At 53.3% G+C, this 27,509-nt stretch overlaps 10 protein-coding genes across 10 annotated transcripts; 5 read left to right on the top strand and 5 right to left on the bottom strand.

Moving 5' to 3' along the window:
* Nucleotides 1-267: 267 nt before the first annotated feature.
* B0H18DRAFT_936437 (kinase-like domain-containing protein) lies at nt 268-1,746 on the top strand (the record flags this gene model as incomplete). Its single annotated transcript, XM_048041801.1, has 6 exons — nt 268-469; nt 532-762; nt 818-1,108; nt 1,164-1,202; nt 1,251-1,520; nt 1,576-1,746. Exons 1-6 carry the CDS (start codon nt 341-343, stop codon nt 1,744-1,746), a joined length of 1,131 nt encoding a protein of 376 aa, XP_047890344.1. The 5' UTR covers nt 268-340.
* Nucleotides 1,747-1,997: 251 nt separating this feature from the next.
* Nucleotides 1,998-3,289, bottom strand: B0H18DRAFT_880846 (chaperonin 10-like protein; the record flags this gene model as incomplete). Its single annotated transcript, XM_048040803.1, has 5 exons — nt 1,998-2,114; nt 2,190-2,587; nt 2,641-2,842; nt 2,894-2,975; nt 3,036-3,289. The coding sequence occupies 5 exons, from the start codon at nt 3,287-3,289 to the stop codon at nt 1,998-2,000; spliced, it is 1,053 nt and encodes a 350-aa protein (XP_047890343.1).
* Nucleotides 3,290-3,947: 658 nt separating this feature from the next.
* Nucleotides 3,948-5,004, bottom strand: B0H18DRAFT_1121760 (kinase-like domain-containing protein; the record flags this gene model as incomplete). Its single annotated transcript, XM_048034387.1, has 5 exons — nt 3,948-4,121; nt 4,171-4,440; nt 4,490-4,528; nt 4,585-4,875; nt 4,924-5,004. 5 exons carry the CDS (start codon nt 5,002-5,004, stop codon nt 3,948-3,950), a joined length of 855 nt encoding a protein of 284 aa, XP_047890342.1.
* Nucleotides 5,005-9,038: 4,034 nt separating this feature from the next.
* On the top strand, nt 9,039-10,054 carry B0H18DRAFT_880803 (uncharacterized protein; the record flags this gene model as incomplete). The annotated part of the gene is made up of 4 exons (XM_048040799.1): nt 9,039-9,413; nt 9,472-9,510; nt 9,560-9,829; nt 9,881-10,054. 4 exons carry the CDS (start codon nt 9,039-9,041, stop codon nt 10,052-10,054), a joined length of 858 nt encoding a protein of 285 aa, XP_047890341.1.
* Nucleotides 10,055-11,925: 1,871 nt separating this feature from the next.
* B0H18DRAFT_584696 (kinase-like domain-containing protein) lies at nt 11,926-13,057 on the top strand (the record flags this gene model as incomplete). Its single annotated transcript, XM_048038669.1, has 5 exons — nt 11,926-12,018; nt 12,068-12,358; nt 12,412-12,450; nt 12,497-12,766; nt 12,821-13,057. Coding segments are annotated over 5 exons (864 nt in total), but the record flags the coding sequence as incomplete, so codon positions are not given.
* Nucleotides 13,058-13,187: 130 nt separating this feature from the next.
* Nucleotides 13,188-14,219, top strand: B0H18DRAFT_1106155 (uncharacterized protein). Its single transcript, XM_048032676.1, has 8 exons — nt 13,188-13,224; nt 13,275-13,293; nt 13,354-13,450; nt 13,509-13,590; nt 13,648-13,728; nt 13,785-13,862; nt 13,924-14,000; nt 14,055-14,219. Exons 4-8 carry the CDS (start codon nt 13,528-13,530, stop codon nt 14,080-14,082), a joined length of 327 nt encoding a protein of 108 aa, XP_047890339.1. The 5' UTR covers nt 13,188-13,224; nt 13,275-13,293; nt 13,354-13,450; nt 13,509-13,527; the 3' UTR covers nt 14,083-14,219.
* A 143-nt stretch (nt 14,220-14,362) lies between these two features.
* B0H18DRAFT_1023210 (chaperonin 10-like protein) lies at nt 14,363-16,015 on the bottom strand. Its single transcript, XM_048029624.1, has 5 exons — nt 15,605-16,015; nt 15,448-15,529; nt 15,195-15,396; nt 14,741-15,138; nt 14,363-14,685 (listed from the first exon to the last, which is right to left on the bottom strand). Exons 1-5 carry the CDS (start codon nt 15,856-15,858, stop codon nt 14,569-14,571), a joined length of 1,053 nt encoding a protein of 350 aa, XP_047890338.1. The 5' UTR covers nt 15,859-16,015; the 3' UTR covers nt 14,363-14,568.
* A 594-nt stretch (nt 16,016-16,609) lies between these two features.
* B0H18DRAFT_956928 (6-phosphogluconate dehydrogenase) lies at nt 16,610-17,625 on the bottom strand (the record flags this gene model as incomplete). Its single annotated transcript, XM_048042521.1, has 3 exons — nt 16,610-16,926; nt 16,978-17,023; nt 17,077-17,625. 3 exons carry the CDS (start codon nt 17,623-17,625, stop codon nt 16,610-16,612), a joined length of 912 nt encoding a protein of 303 aa, XP_047890337.1.
* A 5,155-nt stretch (nt 17,626-22,780) lies between these two features.
* B0H18DRAFT_1121755 (kinase-like domain-containing protein) lies at nt 22,781-23,582 on the top strand (the record flags this gene model as incomplete). The annotated part of the gene is made up of 4 exons (XM_048034386.1): nt 22,781-22,945; nt 23,002-23,040; nt 23,090-23,359; nt 23,409-23,582. 4 exons carry the CDS (start codon nt 22,781-22,783, stop codon nt 23,580-23,582), a joined length of 648 nt encoding a protein of 215 aa, XP_047890336.1.
* Nucleotides 23,583-24,934: 1,352 nt separating this feature from the next.
* B0H18DRAFT_1213258 (chaperonin 10-like protein) lies at nt 24,935-26,489 on the bottom strand. The gene is made up of 5 exons (XM_048036510.1): nt 26,198-26,489; nt 26,066-26,147; nt 25,811-26,012; nt 25,361-25,758; nt 24,935-25,307 (listed from the first exon to the last, which is right to left on the bottom strand). Exons 1-5 carry the CDS (start codon nt 26,449-26,451, stop codon nt 25,191-25,193), a joined length of 1,053 nt encoding a protein of 350 aa, XP_047890335.1. The 5' UTR covers nt 26,452-26,489; the 3' UTR covers nt 24,935-25,190.
* Nucleotides 26,490-27,509: the final 1,020 nt, after the last annotated feature.

Here is a 27,509-nt window from a genome sequence, read left to right as displayed (position 1 = left end):
ACGGAAGCCTGATCGCGGCAGTCTGGTCACAGGTAAGTATTGTTATCGGGTAACTAAGAAGATGATATGACTTGCTGAGGCAATACTGTTTCGTACCTTCGCAGTTGTGTTTCCCCGAGCGGTACGGTGCTGTCACTGAGTCGGCATGTACATACGCTCGTCGCTCGATCGAGGGGGACGAATAGATTAGACACGATCACATGATGCACCAAACCCAACCAATGTTTGTAGTGGACGCGGCATTCGAGCGCGTCGCGCGACCGCAGCTATCATTCCTCAGAATCCTCTTGGGTTCGTCTTGCATTCTGGTGGAACATACTTGCAGTAGATCACTGCATACATGCATACAGCTCAATCTGCTAACAAGTTTACAACTACCGCTGTTGCGGCACTTGCTGGTGTCGCCACAGTAGCTGTGACTGTACGGCTCTTCCGGGCCTGGATCCGTGGCAGAGGCTCTGTACAATGCGTGCGTAACGTGTTATTTCTCGTGGGACGTCTTTCAATTCTGATCTTTCTGAGGTCAACAAGAAGTTTCCACGCGACTTGGATACGTGGCGCTTGCTCGACGGAGCGGAGACTGTCCTCGTCTGGGAGGCCGTCCGGCCCACTCTTCATGACGCTGGCATCTGTCTGTGGACATACGACGGAGCCAGCTCAAGAGCTAATTCGGAACAGAACGATGTATCGAATGGCTTTGCCTACGTAACATCAGTCCGTGGCGAAGCATGGTCTCAAAACCTCACAATGTTCAATTGCCATGTGAGTCTCGGTGTAGAAAGTTTCATATATTCACTCAGTATGCAATGTACGACAGAATGAGCTGACCTGGGGAGGATCGACTACAGGTGGGCTGAATGTGGTGATTCGCGTTGCGGCCATAGGAAACGAGGGTAAAAAGCATGTAGAAATTCTGCGCAAGTTGGCCCGCGGCACGATCAGTTTGATGACGAATAATCATGTTGTGCCTCTCTGGAAAGAGGTGCAGTTGCACGACATTATCTTCGTAATCTCGCCATACGTTGGTTACAGCATGGATCAATGTTATGGGCGTTGGGCGAACAACTCCGTCGGAGATATAGTTGATATGATCATCCAGGCACTCGAAGTGAGTGTCTCGCGTGTTCTCAATTCTGTATGCGTGCGCTAAGACCATTCGGTAGGCAATTGCCTTCGTACACAGCCTTGGAATAGTGCACAGGGTACGATACCCACTTTCTAAGCTTCTGCACCTCCTGACAGAATCGAAGGATCTATGCAAGGCAAATTATGTGGTCCAGTGGCATCCCGAATCCCTATCGACTATGCGGGTACCTCTATCCCGTCCGCGCGCGTTCTTGACCGATTTTGAGACAGCACACGAGTTCCCTCCGGAGCTACCTGTGAAGCAGCGCTGGCTGACCGGCCCCCCTGTCGAGCGTTATCAACGTCCCGTCCCTCCTGAGATGGCGTCCGGTTCACCGTACGACCCATTCAAAGCCGATGTATGGCAGCTGGCGGAGAGTTTCTCCGACTTCAAGGTGCGTCGCACGGGGCTTATGTTCCTCGCATTCCTCGTTGACCGACGCTGGTCAGACCACCGTCCTTGATATTGATGCGGTTCTGGCACAAATGTTCGAACCGGATACGTCACTGAGGCTGTCCGCGTCAGAGGCTCGTGACAAATTGGCAGAGGTTGTACACAGCATTCCGCCGACAAGTCTTCTGATCCCGCCATTATTGTTGAATCCACTGCCAGACTTTTAACCACATCCTCGAAAGTGTCAGGCCGTTGTATGTGCGAATCACCGGCTCAGCTCCCAGTACTTACATTTGCTCGTTTGGATCAACGTATGAGCCGATTTACCGACACTAGACATTGGCTGGTACTCCATACAGACAGAGGCGCCACAGGGATATCGTGCACATAATTGCTGATTCATGTTGGGCTCGTTGATAGGACTTCGACGCGACATGTCCTCTCCCGATTACAGTATCTGTTGGTGCTACACAGCTCCTCACACGGCCTCCTGTGGATGCGCTACTAGCTTCACGCAGCTGACTCCCTTTCCGACCTTTTCCACCCCTGCAGGTATTCCCTCCAAGCCGCCGGGGACGACCTCAACCGGGACTGGCTACATGCAACTTCGTCAGCCCACCGCCGAATACTGAGACACCAGCAACGGCCGACCAAACGGCCGAGCACATACCTTCAGCGCGCCCTCCGCGAGCAGCTCCGTCAGCTTCGAGTACAGGCTCGCGCCGAGCTTGCGGTTCTGCGGGATATGCACGTCGCCCCACACAGAGAAGTTCGTCTTCTCGGGCACCTTCTTCTCCGGCGCTACCAGGTTGTGCCCCACCGCCGCGAGGACCCCGCCGCGCGCGAGGAGGTCGTAGCCGAGATTCTGTGTCTCTTCCGAGCCGACGGCATCGTAGATGGTCTTGAACGGCTCTGGGGTGATCTTCCGGATCTCTGCGCGGAGCGCGTCGGCGGGTAGCTTGCGGTCGAGGACGTGTGTGGCGCCGAGGGACTTGAGGAACGAGGCGTTGCTCAGGGAGGCTGTGGTGATAATAGGGCTAAAGCCGGACAGTTTGAGTAGCTGGATGGCTACGCGGCGATCAGCTGTGCTTGCGATATGCACGGCCCGGAGAATGTCTTACTCATTTGGCCGACGGTGCTGGCGCCGCTGAAGACAATCGTGGGCTGCCCTTGGTACTTGCCGTGGCCGCCTTCTTCCCAAGGAGGCGTCAGGCTACACGTACCGCCGAATACGTTCACTCCATCGTGGTATAGCGCCATGGCGGAGGTCGCCAGAGCGAGAGGGATCGTGGCGGCTTGGTCAAAGGTGATAAAATGGGGGATCTAAGAACAGGTCAGTTGGGCACGCCTTGTAGACGATGCACTGTCCGGTACCTTTGCAGTCGTGTCCTCGGACGTGAGGGCATACTGCTGGAAGCCAGCACAGCGGCCATCTCCGAACTCGCATTGCTGGAACCTGCGGGTTGATCCACGGAATTGTTAGTCTACATGTGGCGTAAGGGAAATCGCGCCGTACACTCTATCGCCCTTCTTAAACTTCGTGACGCCCTCGCCGACTTCCTCGACGGTACCTGCAGCATCGAAGCCGAGGATCACTGGATACTTCTCGACGAGGATCCCCATAGATTGGATCGCCCAGTCAACCGGTGCCAGTGCCGCGGCCTCGACCTTGATCAAGAGCTCTCCGGGGCCGGGCTTGTACGTAGGTACAGACCTAACGACGAAGGGAGCTTGTTTCTCGGGAAGAAAGAGTGCTCGGTGTTCGGACATGGCGTCGAGGAGAACTTGAATATTATGTTTGGAGTCTTGTGATTCGATGGCGAGTTCGAGGATTCTGCTTTTAGAGTTATATACTCCGAGTCATGGGATATTCCTGCGGATGACCATCGACCGCGATATGGACATAGTGATGAACTGTCAACGGGGCGGGGAGTGTCCGCCCGATGTCATTCTCATACGCACCTGATTAATCACACCGTACGGAATCGCGAGCGGGGCACAGGTGTCTGCACAATGCTTGGGGCTTGAGCTTGACTTGGCTGGGTACAGCTCGGCGAGAGTAGTACGCAATAGAGACGGCGGAAGTACATGTCGTTGTATTGTCATCCTGCGAACGTCAGTATCGTGTGGTCAGGGGGGCGCAATCAAGAGACATGATCCTCGAATGAACCGAGTTCGCGGAACACATCTGTTCGGCACAGAGCATTCTGTCCCTAGTTCTGCAAGTACTGATTTTGCAATGTCTTGTCATATCACCCAACACGCATTTCCTTGTGCCGTTCCTACCAACGGAGCTATACGCACCTGCAAATCAGGGTGCTTCTTGCGCCCACACTTCCATACTGCACCTGCCCTATTCAATAAATAAGCCGAGAAGTGATTTTGACCTAGAAAAAGAGACCGTCTATATGATGATACGTTTCGAGCTTCAGGTTTCAAGGATCGGAGGCTTCAACAGCAGCGGGGGGATCAAAAGAGCGCTCGGGGGGATACTATGAACGATTGCAGCTAGTTTGTCACGAGCATCTACTGCAGACAATCTCAGAGAGACGTCCAATTCGAGCATCTGTTCAAGGATGGTATCGATCTCAGGAATCGTTGCCTAAGTGATGGTCAATGAAATGTGTTCAGACTGACTGCAAGTGACCCACCCGGAAATCAGAAAAGCTCTCCGCCAACTGCCATATATCTGCTTTGAACGGGTCGTACGGCTTCCCACAAGTCATCTCCGGAGGAACTGGGCGTTGATAGCCGACTAATGGCAGCCCACTCAGCACGCGCTGTTGAGGCGGAAGGTCCGAAGGGAATTCGTGGGCCGTCTCAAAATCGGTCAGGAGTGCACGTGGGCGAGACAGAGGCACCCGCATTGCCACTAGAGACTCGGGATGCCATTGGATGAGGTAGTTCGCTTTGCACAGGTCCTAGGTCGCTGTCAGAAGAATGAACACGAACATGAAGTGAACGCCATACTCTGTGCGCTATCCCGAGGTCATGAACAAAGGCGATTGCCTATGATGTTATGTGAGCAGGTCAGACAAAACTGAGCATCAGAGTTACGGATTCACCTCCAACGCTTGCAAAATCATATCGACTATGTCGCCGACAGAGTTTTTCGCCCAGAATCCGTAGCACTCACACATATCATAGGCCACGAACGGTGAGACGGTAAAAGTGATGTCCTCGAATTCGACTTCTTGCCACAAGGGGACAACGTGATTCTCGGCGAACATGCTCCGTGGGCCCTGAGCGAGTTTGCGCAGGATCTCGAGGTGGCGCTTCCCTTCGTCCCCCATTACCACTACACGTATGACAACATGCACCCCATTCAGGGTCGAGCCGGCGCGCGTAAGCTCGTTCTGTAGCCAGGTAATTAGCAAATATAGCTGATCGCGCAACAGACGTACATGACAAGTAAACTTCTGGAGAAGGTTCGTCCAATGTTCTCCACGCATTGAGTTGACGTAGGCGAAACCATTGGGTCGCATTGGGTTTCGAGTGTCTGCTCTGGCATAGAGCCCGTCGAATGGCCACACGTAAATGCCGGCGTCATGGAAAGTGGGTCGGACGGCCTCCCAAACATACTTGCATTCTTCCTTAGTTCCGAGCGATCGCCACGACTTCAAGTAGCGAGGCAACTGTTAACCAAGCAAATTAATCAATCACCGCCAGTAATCTTTGTAGTATGTAGCTCACTGTCTCGCGTACACTACCGTTGCCTTGCATATGTTGTCCTCTGCTAAGTTGTGTGACCGTGAATGTGGCTGTCGCAGTGGCGATACAGGAGACCTTACCTCTATACGCGTAGGGGATTCAGAGGTCAGAGGCTAATACTTCCCGTCGACAGATGTATGCGTGAAGGAGAGGTGAGTCGCTGGTTCGAGGTCGTAAAAGGTGGATTCGGACTGGGAGAAGTCGAACACTGAAGCCATAAGCGCCGCCTCACCGCGCGCACCACGTGACCGCGTCTCGCGATGAGCTGGCCAGTCAGTCCAGTGCCCAACCAGTGCCTTCGAACTTCGAAGCGTGTAGTCATCCAGGCGTGTGTGACTCTCAACCCGTATGTCGTCCAATTCCACGCATACGAATACTGATCTCCTCGCCGATGAGTATATATATGGTCACGCAGCCGATAGAGGAAGAGGTGAGCGTGGCACATGTTAACACGCGCGTTGGCATCGTATTGATGTTTCCTTCTGCCGGCCAATACCCGCAGGTACTACGGTAAGTTGCACAAGTAGATGAGTGCAACTCCGGATATTTTACTCCTTTTTATGCGCCCAATAAGCACACAGGTCGCAATCGGACTACCAGTCTTGTCGTCCTCAAAATTGCCGGACTCGGCGTGGCGTCACGCTCGGGAACTCGAACTCAGGATGACTGTTCGATTCGCCCAGCTTGGCTAAGGCCTATGTAGTATGTCACCGAATAAGTCGGCGACACAGGTGCGCAACCACTCAGTCATACGCCTCGAGCACTGTCGCCGATAATCGACAACTTCTTCATAGGGTGGTCGTCCATAATAACTGGATTGCACTGACAGGTAGTCCTGCATCTTCAATTACTGTCGCATTGTATGCCGCAACATGTAAGATAGGGCTCGTACACAACCATCCAGGCTTATGTAATGTCAGCGTGACGGGCACCGTAGAATTAATACGAATGTTTTGTTTCCTTTGTCCGACAAGTGGTCCGCACAGTTCTGTAGTAAATCACTATTCCGACAAGACTGTGCGGAGGAGAAGTGGACACGGAGCTGACTGACATTTCCATTAACTTTCTCGTGTGAGTAGTACATCGCTTCGCCATTGTGGGACTTGGGTAGTGTGTGAAATAATCCAAATAAGTCGAGCGCTGGTACCCGTCGATGTACGCATTTGGGCCACAGACAGCCAGAAGTGCATCATCACACCGAGACCTGGACCACCATGCCGAGGCGTCGCCTCTGCAACCTAAAAAACCTAGGGAATCATACGAGTGGCTTGAAGAGGGTGCAGGTTGTGCTAGAGGCAGAGCATGGCAAGGAGAATGTGAGTCCTCGCGATCTCTCTTCTGTCAGACTGTTCTGACCTTAACTCGTGGCCCACAGATGGATCCCGAGACGCAGTGGACCAGTGATCACTGCTTGTCATTACGAGGGTACTTATCTACTGGAGCTAATCTTGTATGTTACTGTCTGTACGTAGTCTAGTACTTCATAGCTGTATAACATTGACTGTAACTTGAACCTCGCTCGCGACTGCAGCGCCCGCCAGCCATCTCAATCCGGCAGTCAGGCGTCTGGATAGGCCCCGGTGACGGAGGTTATCCATGACCGTAACGCGCTGTCACACGTCATCACGCTGGATGATTGTGCGTGAGCCCTATCTTACAGATCAAGAATTTTACTTTGAGTGATTGTGTTGCGCCACCTGACGCCGTTAGTCGGCAATATGGGAATTGCCGTAGAGCTCAGCGACATGACTCATAACGAGCGGTGAGTCTCCTAATGATGATGCACAGACTTGGTCCGGGACTACGGCGCAGTTTGCCTGACGAAAGCGGTCCACAGTTATTCTCGGAGAACACGCTGTATAGGTGCTCCTGTCTTCCGTGGCGTCGTAGAAGACATTTGGCTTCATGGCTGTATCCGCCAGGCACCGGCCCATGGAGCAGATTCTATGGAAGATGTCATGTCTCTCAGGGTCCTCAGAAAGAGCGAACTGACACGAACCGGCTCCAATTCCACTTCTCTGTCCAAGTATGCCCAGGTGGTCGAGGTATGTTCCACGCGGCATACTGTCACAGTGATCGGGACACAAGCGGGTCCGTGAAATATGCAGATGGCTACCGGTGACGATTTGTTGCACCTTTTCTTCGGCGCGGATAGGGTCTATTGCTTGTAAGGACAGGGCAAGTATGATATCGCAGCGGATTCTGCCCCGAACAGACCGCGCTGACTACCGTATGCTTCGCGGGACTAGACGTCATGTACGAATCAGTGTGACGATATTGGGCACGGTGCACACTCCACCAATATCCGAAACGTATCATCGATGGATGCTGTCATCGAGGTCCGCGCTCTCGAACATCGGGTGCGTACAACACATTCAGTGGCTTATGTCAAGTATGCAGTCCTTGTTGAGCACCGTCAATATGCACAGAATCTAGGATCAAGCGGCACAGAATTCGTCGACGATCACACGTAGATATTCCACAAATGTTCATGCTTTACCATGAGTACTTGTGCCCTCAGTTCTGTCGGCGCCACGACACGAATCACCCGGAAACTCATACACGAACATCGGACACTGCTAGTGTGTCATCAGCGCTCTCCGGAACCACGAGCGACCATGTGGCGCTCCTCAAGTTCTCTCTCCGTGCATGCCTAAGTGGTGTAGCCAGAGAGCTTGATGCAGCGCTAACTCTTCCGTCGAGCAACACTCAATCCTGCGCGGCGATCTTGATACTCGGATGCGTGCGGTCAACCACGGGCTGTCAACGTGTGGTGGCTTACTGAGAGCTTCTCTGATATCAAGTTGAGTCATGGTTTGACCACTTGATCGTTCGCTCGCAATCTGACCGCTCTACAGGAAATGATAAGTGCATGTGTACCTGAATTGAGGCCGAGATATATCGACGGGGATACACGCTGCGACATTCTCCGTTACAGTGGTATTCCTTCTCCTGCCAAGGTGCGTGAAAATGGGCCGTAGTGCTATTCATCAGTGATGCATCACTGTCGTCCGTGCATCGTGTGCGCGTGTGAAGGCAACAGTAGTCTTCGGGGCCGTTGAAGCATCGTGGCGCTGAACTGTGTTACTTATCTCTCATCACCTCTTTCTGGACGTTTATTTTTGCGAATGCCGATGAAACATATGTGTACTTTCTGCGTGCGATGCGTGAGTTCTCGAAGACTCAGATTCAGACTGAGTCAGCCCCGCTGCGCTTTGCGCTACGTGCGTCGCGGTCTGACGCGATCACATGATAGGCCACGCTCTCACGAGTGGTATACGTAGGCGCTCTAAACCACTCTGTTCAACACGTTCGTCGCTCGACTTGTCGGCCCACTTATCATACCGTCAACTCCAAGGCTTTCATACAGCTCTTAGCACGCCTCGTGCATACACCTGAACATGTCGCTATCGTATGACAGACTATGGACCCCTGCGATTGCATTGGCGGGCCTCGCCACAGCAGCTGCGACTGTGCGAGTCATCCTATTCCGGAATGGCGCGAAGCGTGGCGTCCAGAGTACGGACAGTGTGCGCGCCACTGTACGTTTTTGAAACACGTTTACTGGGGTGTTCGAGAAAATAGCTCAGCCTTGAATGTTTGAATTCCAGTTACCTCGCGACCTAAACACATGGCGCTTGATCGACAGTGTCGAAGAAGCTCAGCGCGTCTGGGAGGCCGTACGACCCGCTTTCCATGATGCTGGCATCTACCTATGGTCGTCTGGTGGTTCCTCGTCAAGAGCTGATCCACAACACGTCATACGTCCTAATGGATTTGCATATTTGACGCCGACGCGTGGGGAGGCATGGCTGCGAAACCTGCAAGAATTCTATTGTCACGTAAGATTCAAGAGCCATTGATACGCATTCGACTGAGCGTTTTGAGACAGAACGAGCTCACGCGTGGTGGAACAACTGGGGATGGGCTACATGCAGTCGTGCGTGTCGCAGCGATGGGAGAAGAAGGGAAGAGGCATCTAGAAATCTTGCGCAAGCTGGCGCGTGGCACGAAAAGTCTGTTCATGGACAATCACGTTGTGCCGCTTTGGAAAGAGGTTCAATTCGAGGACATTGTCTTCACCGTCTCGCCATTCGTAGCCCATTCCATGGCTGAGTGTTATGGACAGTGGGCAAAAAACTCCGTCGGGGACATAATTGATATGATTCTACAGGCACTGGAGGTGAGTTCAAGATTATGACACATTGTCACTGCTGCGTAAGACTCAACCTATGTACCAGGCGATTGTTTTCGTCCACGACCTCGGAATAGTGCATAGAGTATGCGGCTCGTCTCGTCCATGGGTTCATCCGGCTCACAACGACATAGGATCTGTGTAAAGCAAACTACGTCGTCCAATGGCATCCGGAATCCTTGAAGACCATGCGGGTGCCATTGAGCCGACCGCGCGTATTCCTCACAGATTTCGAGACGGCCTACGAATTTCACCCTGACGTCCCTTCGGAACAACGCCTGTTATCCGGTCTCCCTATCAAGGATTACCGACGTCCCGTACCGCCAGAGATGGCTTGTGGGGCGTTGTACGACCCATTCAAGGCTGATGTGTGGCAGCTTGCAGAGAGTTTTGCGGATTTCAGGGTATGTCGTGTGCCCTATACTCTACTATGCGCATCGAATAACATTTGTTAGGCGACGATCCCTGACATCGATGCAGTCCTTGAGCAGATGCTTGAACCGAACGTCGCTCTGAGACTGTCTGCTGTGGAAGCTCGTGATAAACTAGCTGCGGTGGTTCATAACATTTCCCCGGTCTCTCTCCTGATCTCCCCCGTACTGTTAAAACGAGCTCCCTTCGAACGGTGATTTTGTATGTGTTCATCTATGCGAAGTCTTGTATATTATCGCTATAAATTGACTTAGAAGGAACTTGTCTCGGTCCGAACCATTGTGCTCGTATCGAGCGTCAGTCAAGAAATTTGCTGTCGTCTTCATTTGACTAGCTGTGGCGCCGGGGCAGCACTGGTACCGTGCTAGGAACCTCTTGATGGTGCGTAGTGACTCACCTACGCTCGATTTGTACTGGTCTCCTTGTTAAGATGCGTGGAATCACCGCCCAAGTACGGTGGGCGCGAGCAGTCACCAAATCGCCTCCGTCTGCTTCTTCTGCTCCTCGTTTGATATCGGATCTCGCACGATTTCTCTCAGTGGCGTTTGCCATGTACACGTCGACTCACGTCAGGTTGTAGTCTCAAGGCCCTCGCGAGACCACATAAAGGTGCGCGCTGAGGATACTTTCTCCCCATCAGCCTCTCTCCTCCATCACCGCAACTAGCGTTCACAGTAGCTATTGAGATGGTGTGTTCTTCACTAACATTCCTTCCTGTAAATCGCTACTTACCGATCGCTGCCTTCAGCCGGCCAACAGCCAATATCGTGACTATACAGCTCCTCTGGGAGGTAACACTAGAGGAACTCCGCTGTCCGCCACAGTCGCTGTAAGATGCATGCTTTCCGCGGCTCCTGTACGTGCTGAGAATGTTTTTACCAGGGCAAGTACAGGGCGCACAACTTTGGGGTCTCAAGTGTCGGTGTGCTTGTCAACAGCATTGAGAGCGCGACCGGAGTACGTGTTTTCCAAAAATATCAGTGTCATGAACAGCTGCGATAACATTGATGCTCCTATGTGTAGCCGAAGCTCGTACTGCAGTTCGCTAATGAACAGACGAAGGCATATCATACAGCTCAATGCGAGATGGTGTCTAACGGGTAGGTCGTCATCTATACTCCAATACGTGATGTTACGGCTGAGCGATGCTTTTCAGCACTCCTTTGGGCGCAGCTCCTGCGTGAAAGTAGACAACCGCTGTCGCAGAGGCACAGCAGGAGGCTACTGTGCAGTATTCATTGCGTGAAGCCTGAGTCACTGCGTCCTGTAACCAATTGAATGTACGAATGCACGATTACCTGTGATGTTATGCACACACGAATGTGTTTTTCCCGCTCACCCGCTGTCCGATAATTGTTGAACATCACGCGTTCCCCACTAGTACTGCAGGGCCCCACGGTGAGCGTGCTAGCTGCTGCATGAACGAGTCGGCGACCGAGCGCGCCTCGAGCTCCTAGCTGATCATTGCCCTAAGTCCTCCTCTTACTCAATTGAGTCCACGCGATTTGCACCAAGCTGTCTCGTAAGGTAATCCAGTAAGAGCCCCCTCTCGTAGTCTACTATTAACTTAGAAAGCGGCGTTTTCGGGATTCTCATGAACACGATCACGTGATCCAAACCACCGCTTCTGGGCGTTTCAGCCGGTTGTCGCGGGGCGAGTGCTTGGTCTTGACTCTTGTCAGAGTCGGCATACCTCTCGAGCCCTGACACCCTCAAAACTATTTACTGCCAACGCATCACTTACATACCCGGAGCATGATACCATCTTGCAGTAGAATTTGCTCCGCCACAGTCGCGCTTGCTGGCCTCGCCACGGCAGCTGTGACTCTACAACTCTTCCTGTCTCGGAGTCGTAAAGGACACCGTATTCGAAGTACTCGGGACACTGTATGTTGAACGCAATGTCTATTAAGCTCGTATTACTAAGTTTAGTATCAAGCTGCCCCGCGACCTAGAGACATGGCGTCTGCTTGAAGATAGCATCCCTGTATGGGAGGCTGTCCGACCTACTCTCTATGATGCCGGCGTAATTTTGTGGTCATACAACGGAGCCAGCTCAAGAGCTAGCCCACACCAGATAATTCGCTCCAATGGGTTTGCGTATGTTACTCCGACGCGCGGCGAGGCATGGTCTAGCAACATCCAAAAACTCTACTGTCATGTAAGTCGCGTCACAAAGAGCCCAATTGGCACTCAATAATGATTCACAGAATGAGCTTACTCGGGGTGGCTCGACTTTGGGTGGACTCAATGTGGTCATTCGAGTCGCAGTTATCGGGGACGAAGGCGAAAAACACCTAGGCATCTTACGCAAGCTCGCGCGTGGCGCAACCTGTCTATTGACGGAGAATCATGTTGTCCCTCTCTGGGGTGAAGCACGGCTTGAAGACATAATATTTGTGATATCGCCATACATTGGTCACAGTATGGATGAATGCTATGGCGGTTGGCCGAAGAACGCTGTCGGGGACATAGTCGATATGATTGTACAAGCACTCGAAGTGGGTGCCATTATTCTCTTGTTTCGGCCGAAATCACTAAGATGTGCTCATAGGCGATTGCTTTCGTCCATAGCCTTGGCATAGTACATAGGGTATGGTATCACTTCTTTCATTTTCCATATTCTGACAAACGCAAAGGACTTATGCAAATCAAATTACGTCGTTCAGTGGCATCCGGAGTCTCTATCGACTATGAAGGTCCCCCTTTCCCGTCCACGCGCATTTCTGACCGACTTTGAGATGGCCCACGAGTTCCCTACGGAAATCTCTTCTGGGGACCGCTTGTTGACTGGGTCCCCGGTCGAGGATTACCAACGTCCAGCCCCGCCCGAAATGACTTCTGGAGAACCATACGACCCCTTCAAAGCCGACATATGGCAACTTGCCGAAAGCTTCTCGGACCTCAAGGTGCGTTACTCGGTGCTTGTGTTCCGTGCTTGCACGATGACAAACATGGATCAGACCACCGTCTCCGATATCGACGGAATCCTTGCGGAGATGTTTTCACTGGATGTATCTCTGCGACCGACTGCGGCGGAGGCCCGTGACAAACTGGCAGCGATTGCCCACAGGATACCGCCCATAGATCTTTTGATTCAGCCCCGCTTGTTAAAGCCCTTGCCGAACCTGTGATTCTACGGGCGTATGGTCGAATTCGTCGTAGTTTGCACATCTCCATTGGTTTGTATTGTACTTTGGTCATATCAACTAGGAGTCGTGGGTGCTGCACCAATGGCACATGTTTGATGTTCGGCCCCGAAGCAGGTTTGTTGCATGATTGCATCACATCACGAAGGACGTCTCTTGTGGTAGTTTGCTTGTCCATCATCGCAGATGACACTGTTACCGTGGTTGTTGGGCGATAGGTATGTTTTCCGTCAGCCATCCACTGGGATTCTGACGGAGGGTGCCTAAGTTGTACTAGTTTTCGTATGGTATGTGGAACCACCGCCCAGAAGCTGTGTCCTCTACTCAAAAGAAGTCGTCGACCTCAGATACTAGCACCTGCTCCTAAGTGTGGCGTCGGGCTTCTCAAGCTTCTGGGGCGCAAATAACACTCACCGTATGAAGCCTGGCAGTGTATTGAGTCCGGTATGCTCTGACTCGCAGTCGTGGGGCTCTGGACTCGAACCTTCTCGCGATACCGCAGACAGGTATAAAGCGCACGTATGCAACATCGTTTCTCCTCCGTGTCTCTTGTCTCACAAGCAGTACCATCAGCTCGACCAATGGTACGATCTTTACTCTCTTCTTACCTGTATGCGCTACTGACTGAGGGCTGCCTTCAGTTCAACTCCGGAAACGCCAACCGCTATCAGCAGCCCCTAGGCGGCGATGGTAGCGGGGCCATACCGACCGCCAATATCGCGGTAGGATACTTGTCACATCATCTGTGCGCGGCTCATAGGGCAATGTCACTCTGCAGGGCAAGTACAGAGTCACTCTGTCCGACGGGACCACTGGTGTGGGTGTGCTCGTCACGCCTATCGAAAGTAGGACCGGGGTGTGTACTTTGCCGACAATACCGCTCCGCGAATTGACGCCAGCCTGTCATATTTCTGCAGCGGAAGCTCAAGCTTCAATTTGGCGACGAACAGAAGGGCATTTACAAGGACAAGGAGTGTACTCCGGTTAGCGCAAAGTGAGTGCTTTGGTCTTACCGTGCATCGTCCGACGGCTGAACAACGCACTTCAGCACAGCTGTGAGCGCGCATCCGGTGTAAGTGCGCCACACACAGAAGGAAACCCAGTCCAGAGGCTCTATTTTTCTAGATATGACTTGAGCTTAGTAGGCTTTGTAACATTTACGACATTGAACGTGACTGCGCTTGCGAATATATTCTCCCCATTCCAATTCCCCAAACCGTGGCTGCTGCGATGAAACCACAAGTGGTCGCCTACAAAGGTATGTCAGATCTGAGGAGATGTTTGTGCGAATTGCATTCGCGAGACTTCTACGGACCACGACCCGTAGCACTTAGTGGTTGAGTCGAGCGCCCGGTACCGTCACCGTCAGTGTCCGAAAGGACAAGAGAACACGCTGGTGCCTCCTGAATCAGGCCGCTCACGTTGCATCCGACGTACATCGACCATAGCCGACCACCTATAACAAGACGCCACAGGGATACGCCACAGTGAATTTACATTCTTCATACAGGTAGCTGGACTTCTCATAATCGTGGGTTCTGTACAACATATCTATACACTCTCTATACGTTCTCTTGCGGATGAGCCACGAGCTTTACGCAACTTACGCCCTTTCCGACCTTCTCCACCCCTGCAGGTATTCCCTCCAAGCCGCCGGGAACGACCTCAACGGGCACCGGCTAGACACCACCTCGTCAGCGCCGAGTCGCCGGCCTGGACAAACCGAGCACATACCTTCAGCGCGCCCTCCGCGAGTAGCTCCGTCAGCTTCAAGTACAGGCTCGCGCCGAGCTTGCGGTTCTGCGGGATATGCACGTCGCCGAACATGAAGAAGTTCGTCTTCTCGGGCACCTTCTTCTCCGGAGCCACCAGGTCGTGCTGCACCGACGCAAGGACCCCGCCCGGCGCGAGGAGGTCGTAGCCGAGGTTCTGCGTCTCTTCCGCGCCGGCGGCGTCGAAGATGGTCTTGAACGGCTCCGGGGTTATCTTCCGGATCTCCGCTTGGAGCGCGGCGGGGGAGAGCCTGCGGTCGAGGACGTGTGTGGCGCCGAGTGACTTGAGGAACGAGGCGTTGCTGAGGGAGGCTGTGGCTATTATAGGGCTGAAGCCGGAGAGCTTGAGCAGCTGGATGGCTACGCAGCGGCGGTCAGCTGTGCTTGTGATATGCACGGCCTAAGGGTTGTCTTACTCAATTGTCCGACGGTGCTGGCGCCGCTGAAGACGACCGTAGGCTGCCCTTGGTACTTGCCGCGGCCGCCTTCTTCCCAGGCAGGCGTCAGGCCGCACGTACCGCCGATTACGTTCACTCCATCATGGTATAGCGCCACGGCGGAGGTCGCCAGGGCGAGAGGGATCGTGGCGGCTTGGTCAAAGGTGATGTCGTCGGGGATCTAAGAACAGGTCAGTCAGTCACTCCTTGTAGATGATGCACTATCCGGTACCTTTGCAGTCGTGTCCTCGGACGTCAGGGCGTACTGCTGGAAGCCAGCGCACCGATCATCTCCGAACGCGCATTGCTGGAACCTGCGGGTTGATCGATTGATCCACGGGATTGTTAGTCTACATGTAGTGTAAGGGAAAGCACGTCGTAGTACGTACACTCTATCGCCTTTCTTGAACTCCGTGACGCCCTCGCCGACCTCCTCGACGGTACCCGCAGCATCGAAGCCGATAATCGCTGGATACTTCTCGACGAGGATCCCCAAAGCTTGGATTGCCCAGTCAGCCGGCGCCAGCCCCGCGGCCTCGACCTTGATCAGGAGCTCTCCCGGGCCAGGCTTGTACGTAGGTACAGACCTGACGACGAAGGGAGCTTGTTTCTCGGGAAGATAGAGTGCTCGGTGTTCGGACATGGCGTCGAGGAGAAGTGTTTGTTATGGAACCTTGTGATTTGATGGAGAACTTGTGGATTCTGCGATGCAAGAGTTATATACTCCGAGCCATGGCATGTTAATAATCATCAACCGGGATATGATTCATGAACATATAGACGCTTGTCGGCTTTTATGGTCTGCTACGAAGACTACATGAACATAGTTATGCATTGCCATCAACGGAGCGGGGAGTGTCCGCCCGATGTCAGCTCCATATACTGACCGATCGTACCGCACGGAGTCGCGAGCGGGGCAGACGTGTCTGCACGGCTCGAGCTTGAAGCTCTTGAAGTTGAAAGCTTGAAGCTTTGAAGCTTGACATTGGCTGGGTAATACGGGGCCTCGCCGAGTGTACGCCGAGTGTAGTACGCAATCGAGACGGCGAAAGCGCGTGTCGATCGGTTGTCATCCTGTGAACGTCAGCATCGCATGGTCAGATGGGGCACAATCACGGTCATGAGACGAAACGGCCCTTGTGCCTCGAATGGATCGACTGCGATATCCGACCGAGATTCGATGGCACGTCCAGTGTCTGACAAGATCTTCTAGTGTCTAACCCACAGACATAGCCCTGCAATGTTCCATCATAGTATCACAAACCATCCTTTCCTCTGGGACGGCGAGGACATGCATAATGACTGAAAGCGCATGATGGCTGAACTCTCGCGCTGTAGACTCACAACATCAACAGAACGACTACGACGATGAAAGAGGTAGGAATAGTCGCGCATCACTTCTGTCCACCAATGACCGCTTTCGCATCGTCCACGAAGCTCCTCAGGACTTTGACATCTTCCGCTGGCCCGCCCTCCTTCTCCTCTTTCAACGAGCGCTCGACTCGCTCGTACAGTCGCGCGAGGCCTTGGTGAATCTGACCTTCGCCGTCACCGACGAAGGAGGAGATCTCCTCCATCTCGCCGACCCAGCGGTACGCTTTTGGGAGCATCGCGGGAACACTGGTCGTGATCCGCTGCAGGACTTGTGGCTGTGACGAGTGCAGCTCGTGGACCAGCGCTTGGGCGGTCGCGGGCGACGACGCATGTGCAGCTAACCGTCGTTCAGCATGAGGAACGGGGGTGCGAGGCTGCTTCTACACACCGAGAATCATGGTTGTGGTGAGGCCTATGATGCCCTTGGAGATGCCCTGGCACGTATGATGGGCGTTGCACGTATATGATAACGGTGATGACCTCTTACCGCGTAGGACATCTTCAGCGCGCTCGCATCACCCACACCAGCTCCCTCACCTCTCAGCGGGGAGACCTTCAGACCATACTGGGATAATCCAGCAAACTCGTCAAGCAGGGTGCTATCCTCCGGGGCGGCCGACGCATAGAACACAGGGTCGTACCCCTCCTTCGGCGGCCCGCCGATGATCCCAGCGTCGACAAAGCCAATCCCACTCCCATCAAACAGTGCCGCGATCTTCTTCACCGTCTCCGGGCTCACCGCGTTGCAGTCCGCGAAGGCCAGTCGAAACTTCGACTGCGCGGGTGCGACGTCCTTGTAGCGCGCCGCGAACGCGAGCGCGTCGCTCGGCGGGAGGATGCTGAGGACCCACTGCGAACGCGCGGCGAGTTCTGGCATGGGGACGTCGAGCATGCCTGCTGAGGCCGCGCGTTCGCGGGTGGCCTGCGAGCGCCCTTCGAGGTTGGTGAGCACCGTGCAGCCTGCGGTCGTGAGCCTTCGCGCGACCGCGGCGCCCATTGCGCCTGCGGCGACGACTGCGAGTGTTGGAGGGGACATGGATCGCAAATAACGACCTCAGCCTTGTGTCCGCGATAAGGAGGGCAGGACTCGAACCCAGAGGAATGCGTGACGCACGACGAACATGGTGATAACGCCAGAAATAATGGTGGTGGTCCGGAATCGCTATGCCGCTGCGCAGAGTTGCCGCGAAACGCCCGTCTACCATGTAAGTATGTCACGTGCTAGTACAGTACCAATTGCAAGTTGTCAGTAGCGTCTATCGTAGCGGCGCAAGCGCCGATCCCCGACTCCTGCATGGCACACAACTACTCAGCCTGCCACAGCGGCACCATAGTATATTATGTGTGTATTGTAATATTGTACCATCGGAATGGTATGGAGACTCAATTGGAAGCCCTCACGCCCGCGGCGGCTTCGCCGCCCGGGCGTCTCGGGCTTCCACGAGTCTGAGCCACACGGCGAACTTACTTACCGTGATACATAAGTACTACAGTGCATGCGAGGGCTCCCAACATCACAGAGGCCCTCCTGCCTCTGGGAGGAGTTATTTGATGGTAAAAGATCCAGGCGTCCAGACACTGCCAGATGCACGGAAGGATCCAACTGCCTCGAGCCGCCTCGTAAGACACTCGAGCATTGCTGCGATACCGCTTATGGGAATTATAGGTCACGTGTTTTCCACGGAGGGAGCGGCATCGCCGGCTGCGAACGACTTATGGTCGACAAAGCCCTCCTCTCTCCCTCCGGTCGGAGTCGGGGAAGTAGCGTCTCTACCAGTACGTGTACTCCTCCACTCGATGAAATGCAAGGGCATTTACCTCGGTACAATTCTGTCACTCGAACCTCCCTCGCCATCGCGCGTTGAAGTGGTGAACTGGGTTGATAGGCTCACGCCGCCGCTGTCAATCCTGAACTTCGGACTTCTGCCGGACTAGAACAAGTTTCGCTGCCTGTCTCTCAGTTGTCTTGAGGCTTGAAATGCCATATCAAGTCTAGCTCACTGTATGTAACACTGACTCTGGTGAGAATACCGATACTCATGCATCAACCCAGATGGTCGGCGCAGAGCCTGAGCTGACGCGACATGTTGACTCTAGCTTCTTGACACGTCCACATAGCTCAGCGACGATCAATTGTATCAATACTTTTAGGTATGGAATGACTCGGTTTTGGAGCTATGATCATGGAACCGGCTTCCGACAGAGGTGACTATGGGATCTGGGTAGATGCCCTGTTTAACACACTCACGGTTCTCCCACTCAGCCTCGCTTTGTCATTGGCCATGCCCCGCTTTGCGAGGCGAGAAGCACAGTCCGAGTAGGTGGCGACACTGGTTATGTCCTGCATGGAGGTTATGCTAACGCTACTGGCTCAATTAGACCAAGTAAGCCGAACAATCATCGATGTATAATGCGGATGGAACCCGATTGATCAGATATACTCCTCCTCTAAGACCGCCTTCTTGAGCTGTCACAGTATGGATGCGATGCTAGACGTCTGGGCGCCGAAAGCTTCGCGGACACACTAGTACATAGTGAGTACCCAGATCGCAGCCTCTAGAATTGGTTCGGCTGACCCATTTCACACGTACAACACGAGTCAGGCGATGTATCCGCTATCCTGTGTACGCCGTTAGCGTACTCGGCTTTCGCTGATGCCATGTCGTGAATACACGTTTCATGCGCCACACTGGCATGTCATTACCCTATACGCCTCACTCTCTTCGCCCCCTATTCCGTCTCTTCTAACTGGCGCCACTGTTTCATAAAACACACAACTCTCCGAATAGAGGGTGCATGCCAGGGTTTGTCATATTTGGGCGCCATGCATCTGAGCACCGCTCGCAGAGTGTATTCCTTACAGAACTCGAGGTGGCGACCCATTCTCTGCTCCTCATGTCTTCTATCCACGAGTCTCGCTGCATTCCCCGTACCGCCCTTGATTGCAACCGGGACATCACATCATCCATTCGGAGTAGATGCTCAGCAAGCTTCCGGGACGCTCTAACTCTCGAGGTGAGTCATAATATTGTTCTTCGGTACTCGTACTCTGTAGTCAGCGAAGGTTGACCTCGAGATCCCGGTGCCTATTCTATGGTGGATCACACGCGACGTTGCGGTAGCTGTTCCGTGTTCTGGAAGTCTTCTCTCGTGCTACGTCTGAGTTGCTGGAGCCGAGTTGTTGGAGCGATCGCGGCAAGCAATTGCAAACCTAGATCTGGTGCGGTTTATGGAGACATCGATAGTACTATCTAACATGTATCGTCTAACCGCAGCAGTTGGCATTCACAAAAAGTATCAACATGGTCTAGACCGAGGTCAGGGGCCATAATACACTTCAGCGCCACGTTGCTCAGGCTTCGTCGGCGGATGTGGAGGTCGACTGCAGTTGACGATGGCTTGACACGCGCACGCAATATACCAATGGCCCTGAGGTTCGGATCCTACATAGGACCCAGCCATGGGAATGCTTCGGAAGCTAGCTTCAGGAACCGGAGTATGGCAGCGAGCTGGCTACGCTCGCGCTCCGCAGAGCTGTATTACTAGGGATGTATTGCTAATAAATCCTCGTGGCGCGCTGCATATTCCGACAGTATGTCAGGAATTCCCATTTTCCACGCGCCTTGGCAGAAGAAGGAATACCGCTGTAACGGAGAATGTCGCGGCGTGTACTATCCCCATCAACATTCCTCGGCCTCAGTCCAGATACACATGTATTATTTACTGTGGAGCGTTCAGATTGCGAGGGAGTGATGAAGTGGTCAAACCATGACTCACCTTGAATTCAGAGAAGCTCTCAGCAAGCCGCCACGCGTTGCCAGCCCGTGATTGACCGCACGCACCCGAGAATCAAGATCGTCCGATCGTAGAGGAGTGAGTGTCGTTCGACGGAGTAGCGTTCGCTGCATCAACTTGCAAGCTCTCTGGCGCCACATGGTGGCTCGTGGTTCCAGAGAGCGGGCCGTTGATAACACACTAATCAAGTGCAGTGTCCGATATTTATGGATGAGTTTCCGGCTGATTCATGCAGTGACGCCGATAGAACTGAGGACACAAGGAATTATGGTAAAGCACAATCCATGTAGAGAACATTCACGTGTCGCATCGGGCGAATTCTGTGTCGCTTGGTCCTAGATTCTTCGCAAATCGACGGTGGTCGGCAAGGACTGCCTGCTGTGCCATAAGCCACTAAATATGTTGTAGTACGCACCCGATGGTCGAGAGCCCGGACCTCGGTGACAGAACCCATCGATGATACACCTTACGCTCCTTTCGGAGATTGGTGAAGTGTGCACCGCGCCCACACTGATTCGTACACGACGTCTAGTCCCGCGAAGCATACTATAGTCAGCGCGGTCTGTTCGGGAGAGGAGGCGGCCCTCGTGGCGATAGGACACTTACCCGTATCCCTGGTGCCACAGTGACGCCTCTTTACAAGCGAATCATCCGTGCCCAAAAACTATGCATTTAGATCGTCATCGGTAGCCATCTCCATACTTCGCGGACACGCTTGCTTCCCGATAACTGGGATATTGTGCCGCGTGGAACATACCTCGACCACCTGGGGATACTTGGACAGAGAAGTGGAATTGGAGGTCTGAGTCAATTCGCTCTTTTTGAAGACCCTGAGAGGCACGACGACTTGCATAGGATCTGCTCCACGGGGCGGTGCCCGGCATATACAGCAAGGAAGCTAAATGTCTTCTACGACGCCACAGAAAACAGAATCACCTGAGCGGCGCGTTTTTCGGAGTACAACTCCAGACCACTTTCTTCAGGCAAACTCAGTCGTGGTCCCGGATCAAATACGTGCACCATCAAGACAAGAATCATTGCACACACCACTCATCAGGCCGCATATTTCTCGTAGAGCCAGCTCTCAGAGACGTGGCGACCCCCAATGACTCACAGTATAAATTCGCTTGATATGCTGGGGCATAGGTGCGGCAGTATGTGAAAATGTCCTCCTGCACAACGCGTTATTATGGACGTCTACGTCCTAATATGTTGTCAATACTCATCGGCGACAGTGACCGAGGGGTATGGCTTAGTGGTTACGCACCTGCCTCACCGCACTATGGCATTCTAGGTCTGATTCGGTCAGTTATATAGCCAAGCTTGGCGAATCGAAGAGTCATTCTGAGCAGATTCTGAGGTTCGAGTTCGTCGGCCGCACTGAGCGTGACGCCACTCCGAGTCCAGCAATCTAGAAGACGACAAGACTGGTAGTCCGATTGAGATCTACTGAGGTACTTATTGGGTGCGCGAGAAGGAGTGGAACTTATGCAACTTACCGGTACCTGCGGGTATTGGCCGGCAGAATGGAACATCAACACGATGCCTGCTAAAGTGCTACACGCGGCTCACATCATGCTGTATCATGCTGCGCGGCCGTAGACTCATCTGTGAAGATATCGGTCTTTTTGTACATGGAAGCCTGGACGATCGAGGCCGCTCAACGCGAGACGCGGTCACGTGGTGCACGCCTTGAGGCGGCGCTTATTGTTACAGTGTTCGAGTCGGACTTCTTCCAGTCCACCTTACCTTCAACCGACGACCCATCTCTCCTTGACGCATACAGCTGTTGACGGGAATTATTAGCTCCTGACTTTTACATCTTGTACTCGTGTAGAGGTAAGATTTCATGTGTCGCCACTGTGACAGCCACCCTCACAGTCACGAACAAGTTAGCAGAGGACAACATATGCAAGGCAACGGTAGTGTACGCGAGACAGTGAGCTACATACGAAATAGACAATGGCGGTGATTGATGAACTTGCTTGGTTCACAGCTGCCTCGCGACTTGATGTCGTGGCGCTCGCTCGAACTAAGGAAGAATGGCAGTATGTTTGGGAGGCCGTCCGACCCACTTTCCATGACGCCGGCATTTACGTGTGGCCGTTCGACGGGCTCCACGCAAGAGCTGACGCTCGGAAACCAATACGATCCAATGGTTTTGCGTATGTCACATCAATGCGTGGAGAACATTGGACAAAAGTTCTTCAGTTATTACTTGTCATGTGGGTCTGTTGCGCGATCAGCTCTACTTGTATCATCTGGCTATAGAACGAGCTTACGCGCGCCGGCTCGACCTTGAATGGGGTGCATGTTGTCATACGTGTAGTGGCAATGGGTGACGAAGGAAGCGCCACCTCGAGATCCTGCGCAAACTCGCTCAGGGCCCACGGAGCATGTTCGCCGAGAATCACGTTGTCCCCTTGTGGCAAGAAGTCGAATTCGAGGACATCACTTTTACCGTTTCGCCATTCGTATCCTATAGCATGCGTGAATGCTACGGATTCTGGGCGAAAAACTCCGTCGGCGACATAGTTGATATGATCCTGCAAGCATTGGAGGTGAATCCGTAGATCCGATGCATAGCTTGCTCGGTCCCGCTCACATAACATCATAGGCAATTGCTTTTGTTCATGACCTCGGGATAGCTCACAGAGTATGGCGCTCACTCTATCCGCGTGTTCGTTCTCCTGACAGCGACTCAGGACCTGTGCAAAGCGAACTACCTCATCCAATGGCATCCCGAGTCTCTGGTGGCAATGCGGGTGCCTCTGTCTCGCCCGCGCGCTCTCCTGACCGATTTTGAGACGGCCCACGAGTTCCCTTCGGACCTTCCGCCTGAACAGCGCTTGCTGAGTGGACTGCCATTGGTCGGCTATACACGCCCAGTTCCGCCGGAGATGACTTGTGGGAAGCCATACGACCCGTTCAAGGCAGATATATGGCAGTTGGCGGAGAGCTTTTCTGATTTCCGGGTGCGTCACTCACAGTCAGTCTGAACACGGTTGATTGACCATCACTTAGGCAACTATTCCTGAGATCGATACCATCCTTGAACAGATGCTCGAATCGGATGTCTCTCTGAGATTGTCTGCAGTAGATGCTCGTGATAAACTAGCTGCAATCGTTCATAGTATCCCTCCCAACGCTCTTTTGATCCCTCCGTTGCTGTTGACGCCTCCGATCCTTGAATCCTGAAGCTCGAAATGTACCTTCATATAGATACAGTAGTCTTTTTTTGTAGGTCAAGCCACTTCTCGGCTCAGTTATTGAATACGGAAGGTGCATCTGATGAAATAAAAAGTATTGCATACGGCGCAGTCGTCTCCACTTGCTGGCGACAGCGTCACAGTGACCACAACAGAAGCTTCCTCCCTTAGCGGCTTCTCAACCTCAATCATGAATCATTCCCACTCAAACGGTACTAGCCCCAGAGCCCTGTTGTAGATCACCGCCCGGGAACTGTGGGCGCAAGAAGCACTACAGGCGTGTAGTAGGATGGTGAAGAATGATGTGTATCGTTTTGGTTAGCACAGGCAATGCTTCTGCTCATACTCGCTTTGGGACGTGTTGACTCCGGCTCCTCACAGTGGTTCAGAGCTCCTAGAGCGCCGGATTGCGGTATATAAAGCGTGCGTTCACGATGTTCTCCCCCAGTCTTGCCTCTCGTTCATCACCACCGTCTCAGTACGTCCTGAATTTCTCAATGGTGCGTTCAAACTCTCCTCTCACAAGTCTACACTCTGATGCAGTATTACTTGCAGGCGGCTACCGGCAACTACACTGACACTACGGCACCTGTCTCCGACAGATCAGCCCCAGCCAGGTTCTCCATCACTGCTGCTGTAGGGCGCATTCATTCGTCACTCATGTGTTCGCGATTATACTGAGCGGGCGTGTCCTGCAGGGTAAATACAACGTCAAGGGCACCAGTGCCGTCGGTGAACTGCAAGAAATGATTGAGAGCCTGCACGGAGTATGTGTTGCTATCAACACAAAGATACTCACCACAGGCTAATGTTTCGGCATACAGAAAAAACTCCGGTTGGGATTCTCAAACGGCTCAATGGTGTATGGTGCAAAGTACTGCGAGAAAGTCTCGAGCAAGTGAGTAATGCAGAATCTGAACCCCATTGCTCTGATGCTAAGGCCACACGTACAAGCACGCCTGTGACCAATACGCCAGGTTCTTGAAGCAGTTCAAGCGCGTCAAGGATATCGATGCCTGAGCGGCTTGATTTAGTACGAGGATCTTGGATACAATTTGTACAGTAGTAGATGCGCCACCGCTCATGGCCGCACATCTGGATATATTCCCTTGACTTCTGATCGAATCTTTGAGATATCGCTTCGAGCCGTCAGCCTCAAGTACTATACTAACCAGAGGATAGCCGATGCTAAGACTACGCAGGAAATGCCCATACTTATTCTGCAATTGCGGTTGTGTCGCTCGTACCAACAAAGCACAAGTCACGTTCAGTGCGTCTTCCTCTATGCATAGTCGCTTGAATGCGACAGTGGAAGAGCATCCACTGACGGCAGCTATGCTAGTCTAGTAGCCTCCACGTTCGCGACTCGTAGGCACAGATCGGTGAAATCAATCAATATTCAGTCCGAATCTTAGAGCATAAGGACAACCCCTCCATGAAGCGACGAGGATGCATCACATCATTCAGCCAGTCAATATTCAATGGTAAATCTGGGAGTACTTGGATCATCACATCGAGAATACTGGATACTCCACTGGACACAATGCCGCGACCCAGGTCTTTCGCAGACACTGAGTCGAGGACGCACCGCATCACTTCACATGCTTTCCTGCGGGTGCGCGACGAGCTTCACACAGCTCACTCCATTCTTCAGCTTCTCGAGCGCAGGAATGATCCCTTCAAGGCCGCCGGGAGCCACTTCGACATGATTCGGCTACACAGACACCCGTCAGCTTCCACCGACGCATATCGAACTGCAACACAAACCTTGAGATCCCCGGTCTCCAGCAGCTCCGTCAGCTTCCCGAACAGGCTCGCACCTAGCTTGCGGTTCTGCGGCAGGGTCACGTCCGCATACATGAAGAACGACTTCTTGTCGTCGACCTTCTTATCCGGGTGGACGGCGTCGGGCCTGACCGCGGCCATCGTGCCGCCGGATGCGAGGAGGTCGTATCCGAGGTTCTGCGTCTCGGGAAATCCGGCGGCGTCGAAGACGGTCGTGAGCGGCTTCGACGCGATCTTCCTGATCTCCTTGTAAAGCTCCTCCGAGGGGAGCTTCCTATCGAGGACGTGGGTCGCACCCAGCTGCTTGAGATACTCGGCGTTGCTGAGAGACGCTGTCGTGATGAGCGGGTTGAAGCCGGAGAGCTTGAGCAACTGAATGGCTATTAGACGATCAGTACTTTTCTCTACATAGGCGGACTCCAGAGGGCTCACCCGCTTGCCCGACAGAGCCCGCGCCAGAGAGGACGACGACGGGCCGGCCTTCGTACTTTCCGCGCCCCTCATCTTCCCAGGCAGGAGTCAGCCCGCATGTACCGCCAATGACGTTGACACCGTCGTGGTACAGCGCGACAGCTGCGGTACAGAGACCGAGTGGGATGGTAGCGGCCTGGTCAAACGATATGCCCTCAGGTATCTACGGAACCCGTCAATATACGTCGAGGTTGCGAAGGGAAGTGGTGTTCAAACCTTTGCGGACGTATCCTCATATCCGAGCGCGTATTGCTGAAAAGCGGTACGTTCGTACTTGCCGATGGTCCCCTTCGTAAGTCTGCTCCACGACGTCAGCATGCAGCTCGCCCGCAGGAAAGTATGACCTACATTCTGTCGCCCTTCTTGTAGCGCGTGACACCCTCTCCCAACTCCTCGACAGTACCCGCGATGTCGATACCAAGGATCGCGGGGTACTTCTCGATGAGCATTCCATAAGTCTGGATGGCCCAGTCGGCGGGGTTCAACCCCGTGGACTCGATTCTGATCAGAATCTCGCCTGGGCCGGGCTTGTACATCGGTGCAGTGCCGAGGACGAAGGCACCGTGCTTCTCGGTGAGATAAAGGGCTTTCTGGTCAGACATGATAGAGTGGGTGAGCTGTCGTTGCGATGTCGAATGCCCCCCCGTTCGATGTCGTTATATATGCGTCCCATTAAGCCAATCTCGACGACAGAAGCTTACTATTACTGAATGAGACTGCGGTCCACTCCAGCACCGTGATCATGCTGACTCGGAATCAGCAAAGCGCTGGCCTACTGTGCTCAGGGGGGGCTAGGACACTACTAAGTTAGGACAAAGCAATATGTACACAGCTGTGACAGCGTGTACATTGATGGAGATGCCACGAGAGATAGTGATGGCACGCAACCAATGCAACATCGGAGAACCAGCTGCGATCGTGGACCGAGTCGATGAAGCCAGATGAGGATGCGCATATGTCGGAATCTTCGCCACCCAGCTGAAGTGAACTACGCAACGAATGTTCATTAACTGTTGATAAAACAATGTGAAGCTAGGTGGGTCACGTACCAAACTTATACCACAGATATCACCAGATGCCGCGTCTGAATAGGGCACTACATGAGCATAGGATGCGTCCAAAGACAAATGGATCCGAGTCGCGACATGCGCTGACGCAAGGGGCCGGCGCGCTGCGCGCGCGCCGGCCCACTCCCCCCGTGGGAATGAGATCGGGGGAGGTTCGGGCTACCTATTCAGGACACAGTACTATCACCGCCAAGTTACACCCATCGTCTCCCCTAGCCTAGGCAGACCCCGAAGACCTCTTTGATGAATCGATGAAGGGCAGGGGCAATCTTCTACGCGGTTCATAATGTACATACTTACCTTGTAAGTAGTGGGTCAGCCAAATGTGCAGCAGTGCACGTACAGTAAAACATGGACTTCGAGAATGTCATCACAGATATATACTGCTCTGCCGCAATGATTAGATTGTGTCCATTTTGAGATTCTCATAACTCTGTCTACATACTAGAGTGAAATATGGTGGCAGTACGGACGCGATTATTGACAGAATGCGGCGAATGCGCTGAAGTTGTGCAGAAGATCGACAGAAGATAGTAAGAAGATAATGCGATTACGGGGCTGCTGTCCGTGTTAGGGTAGTCCGAGCCTTCCCC

This window comes from Fomitopsis serialis (genome assembly GCF_022376445.1).
Source record: "Fomitopsis serialis strain Sig1Antser10 chromosome Unknown B0H18scaffold_66, whole genome shotgun sequence".
Taxonomy (NCBI): Eukaryota; Fungi; Basidiomycota; class Agaricomycetes; order Polyporales; family Fomitopsidaceae; genus Fomitopsis; species Fomitopsis serialis.
This window is presented reverse-complemented; position numbering and strand designations above follow the sequence as displayed.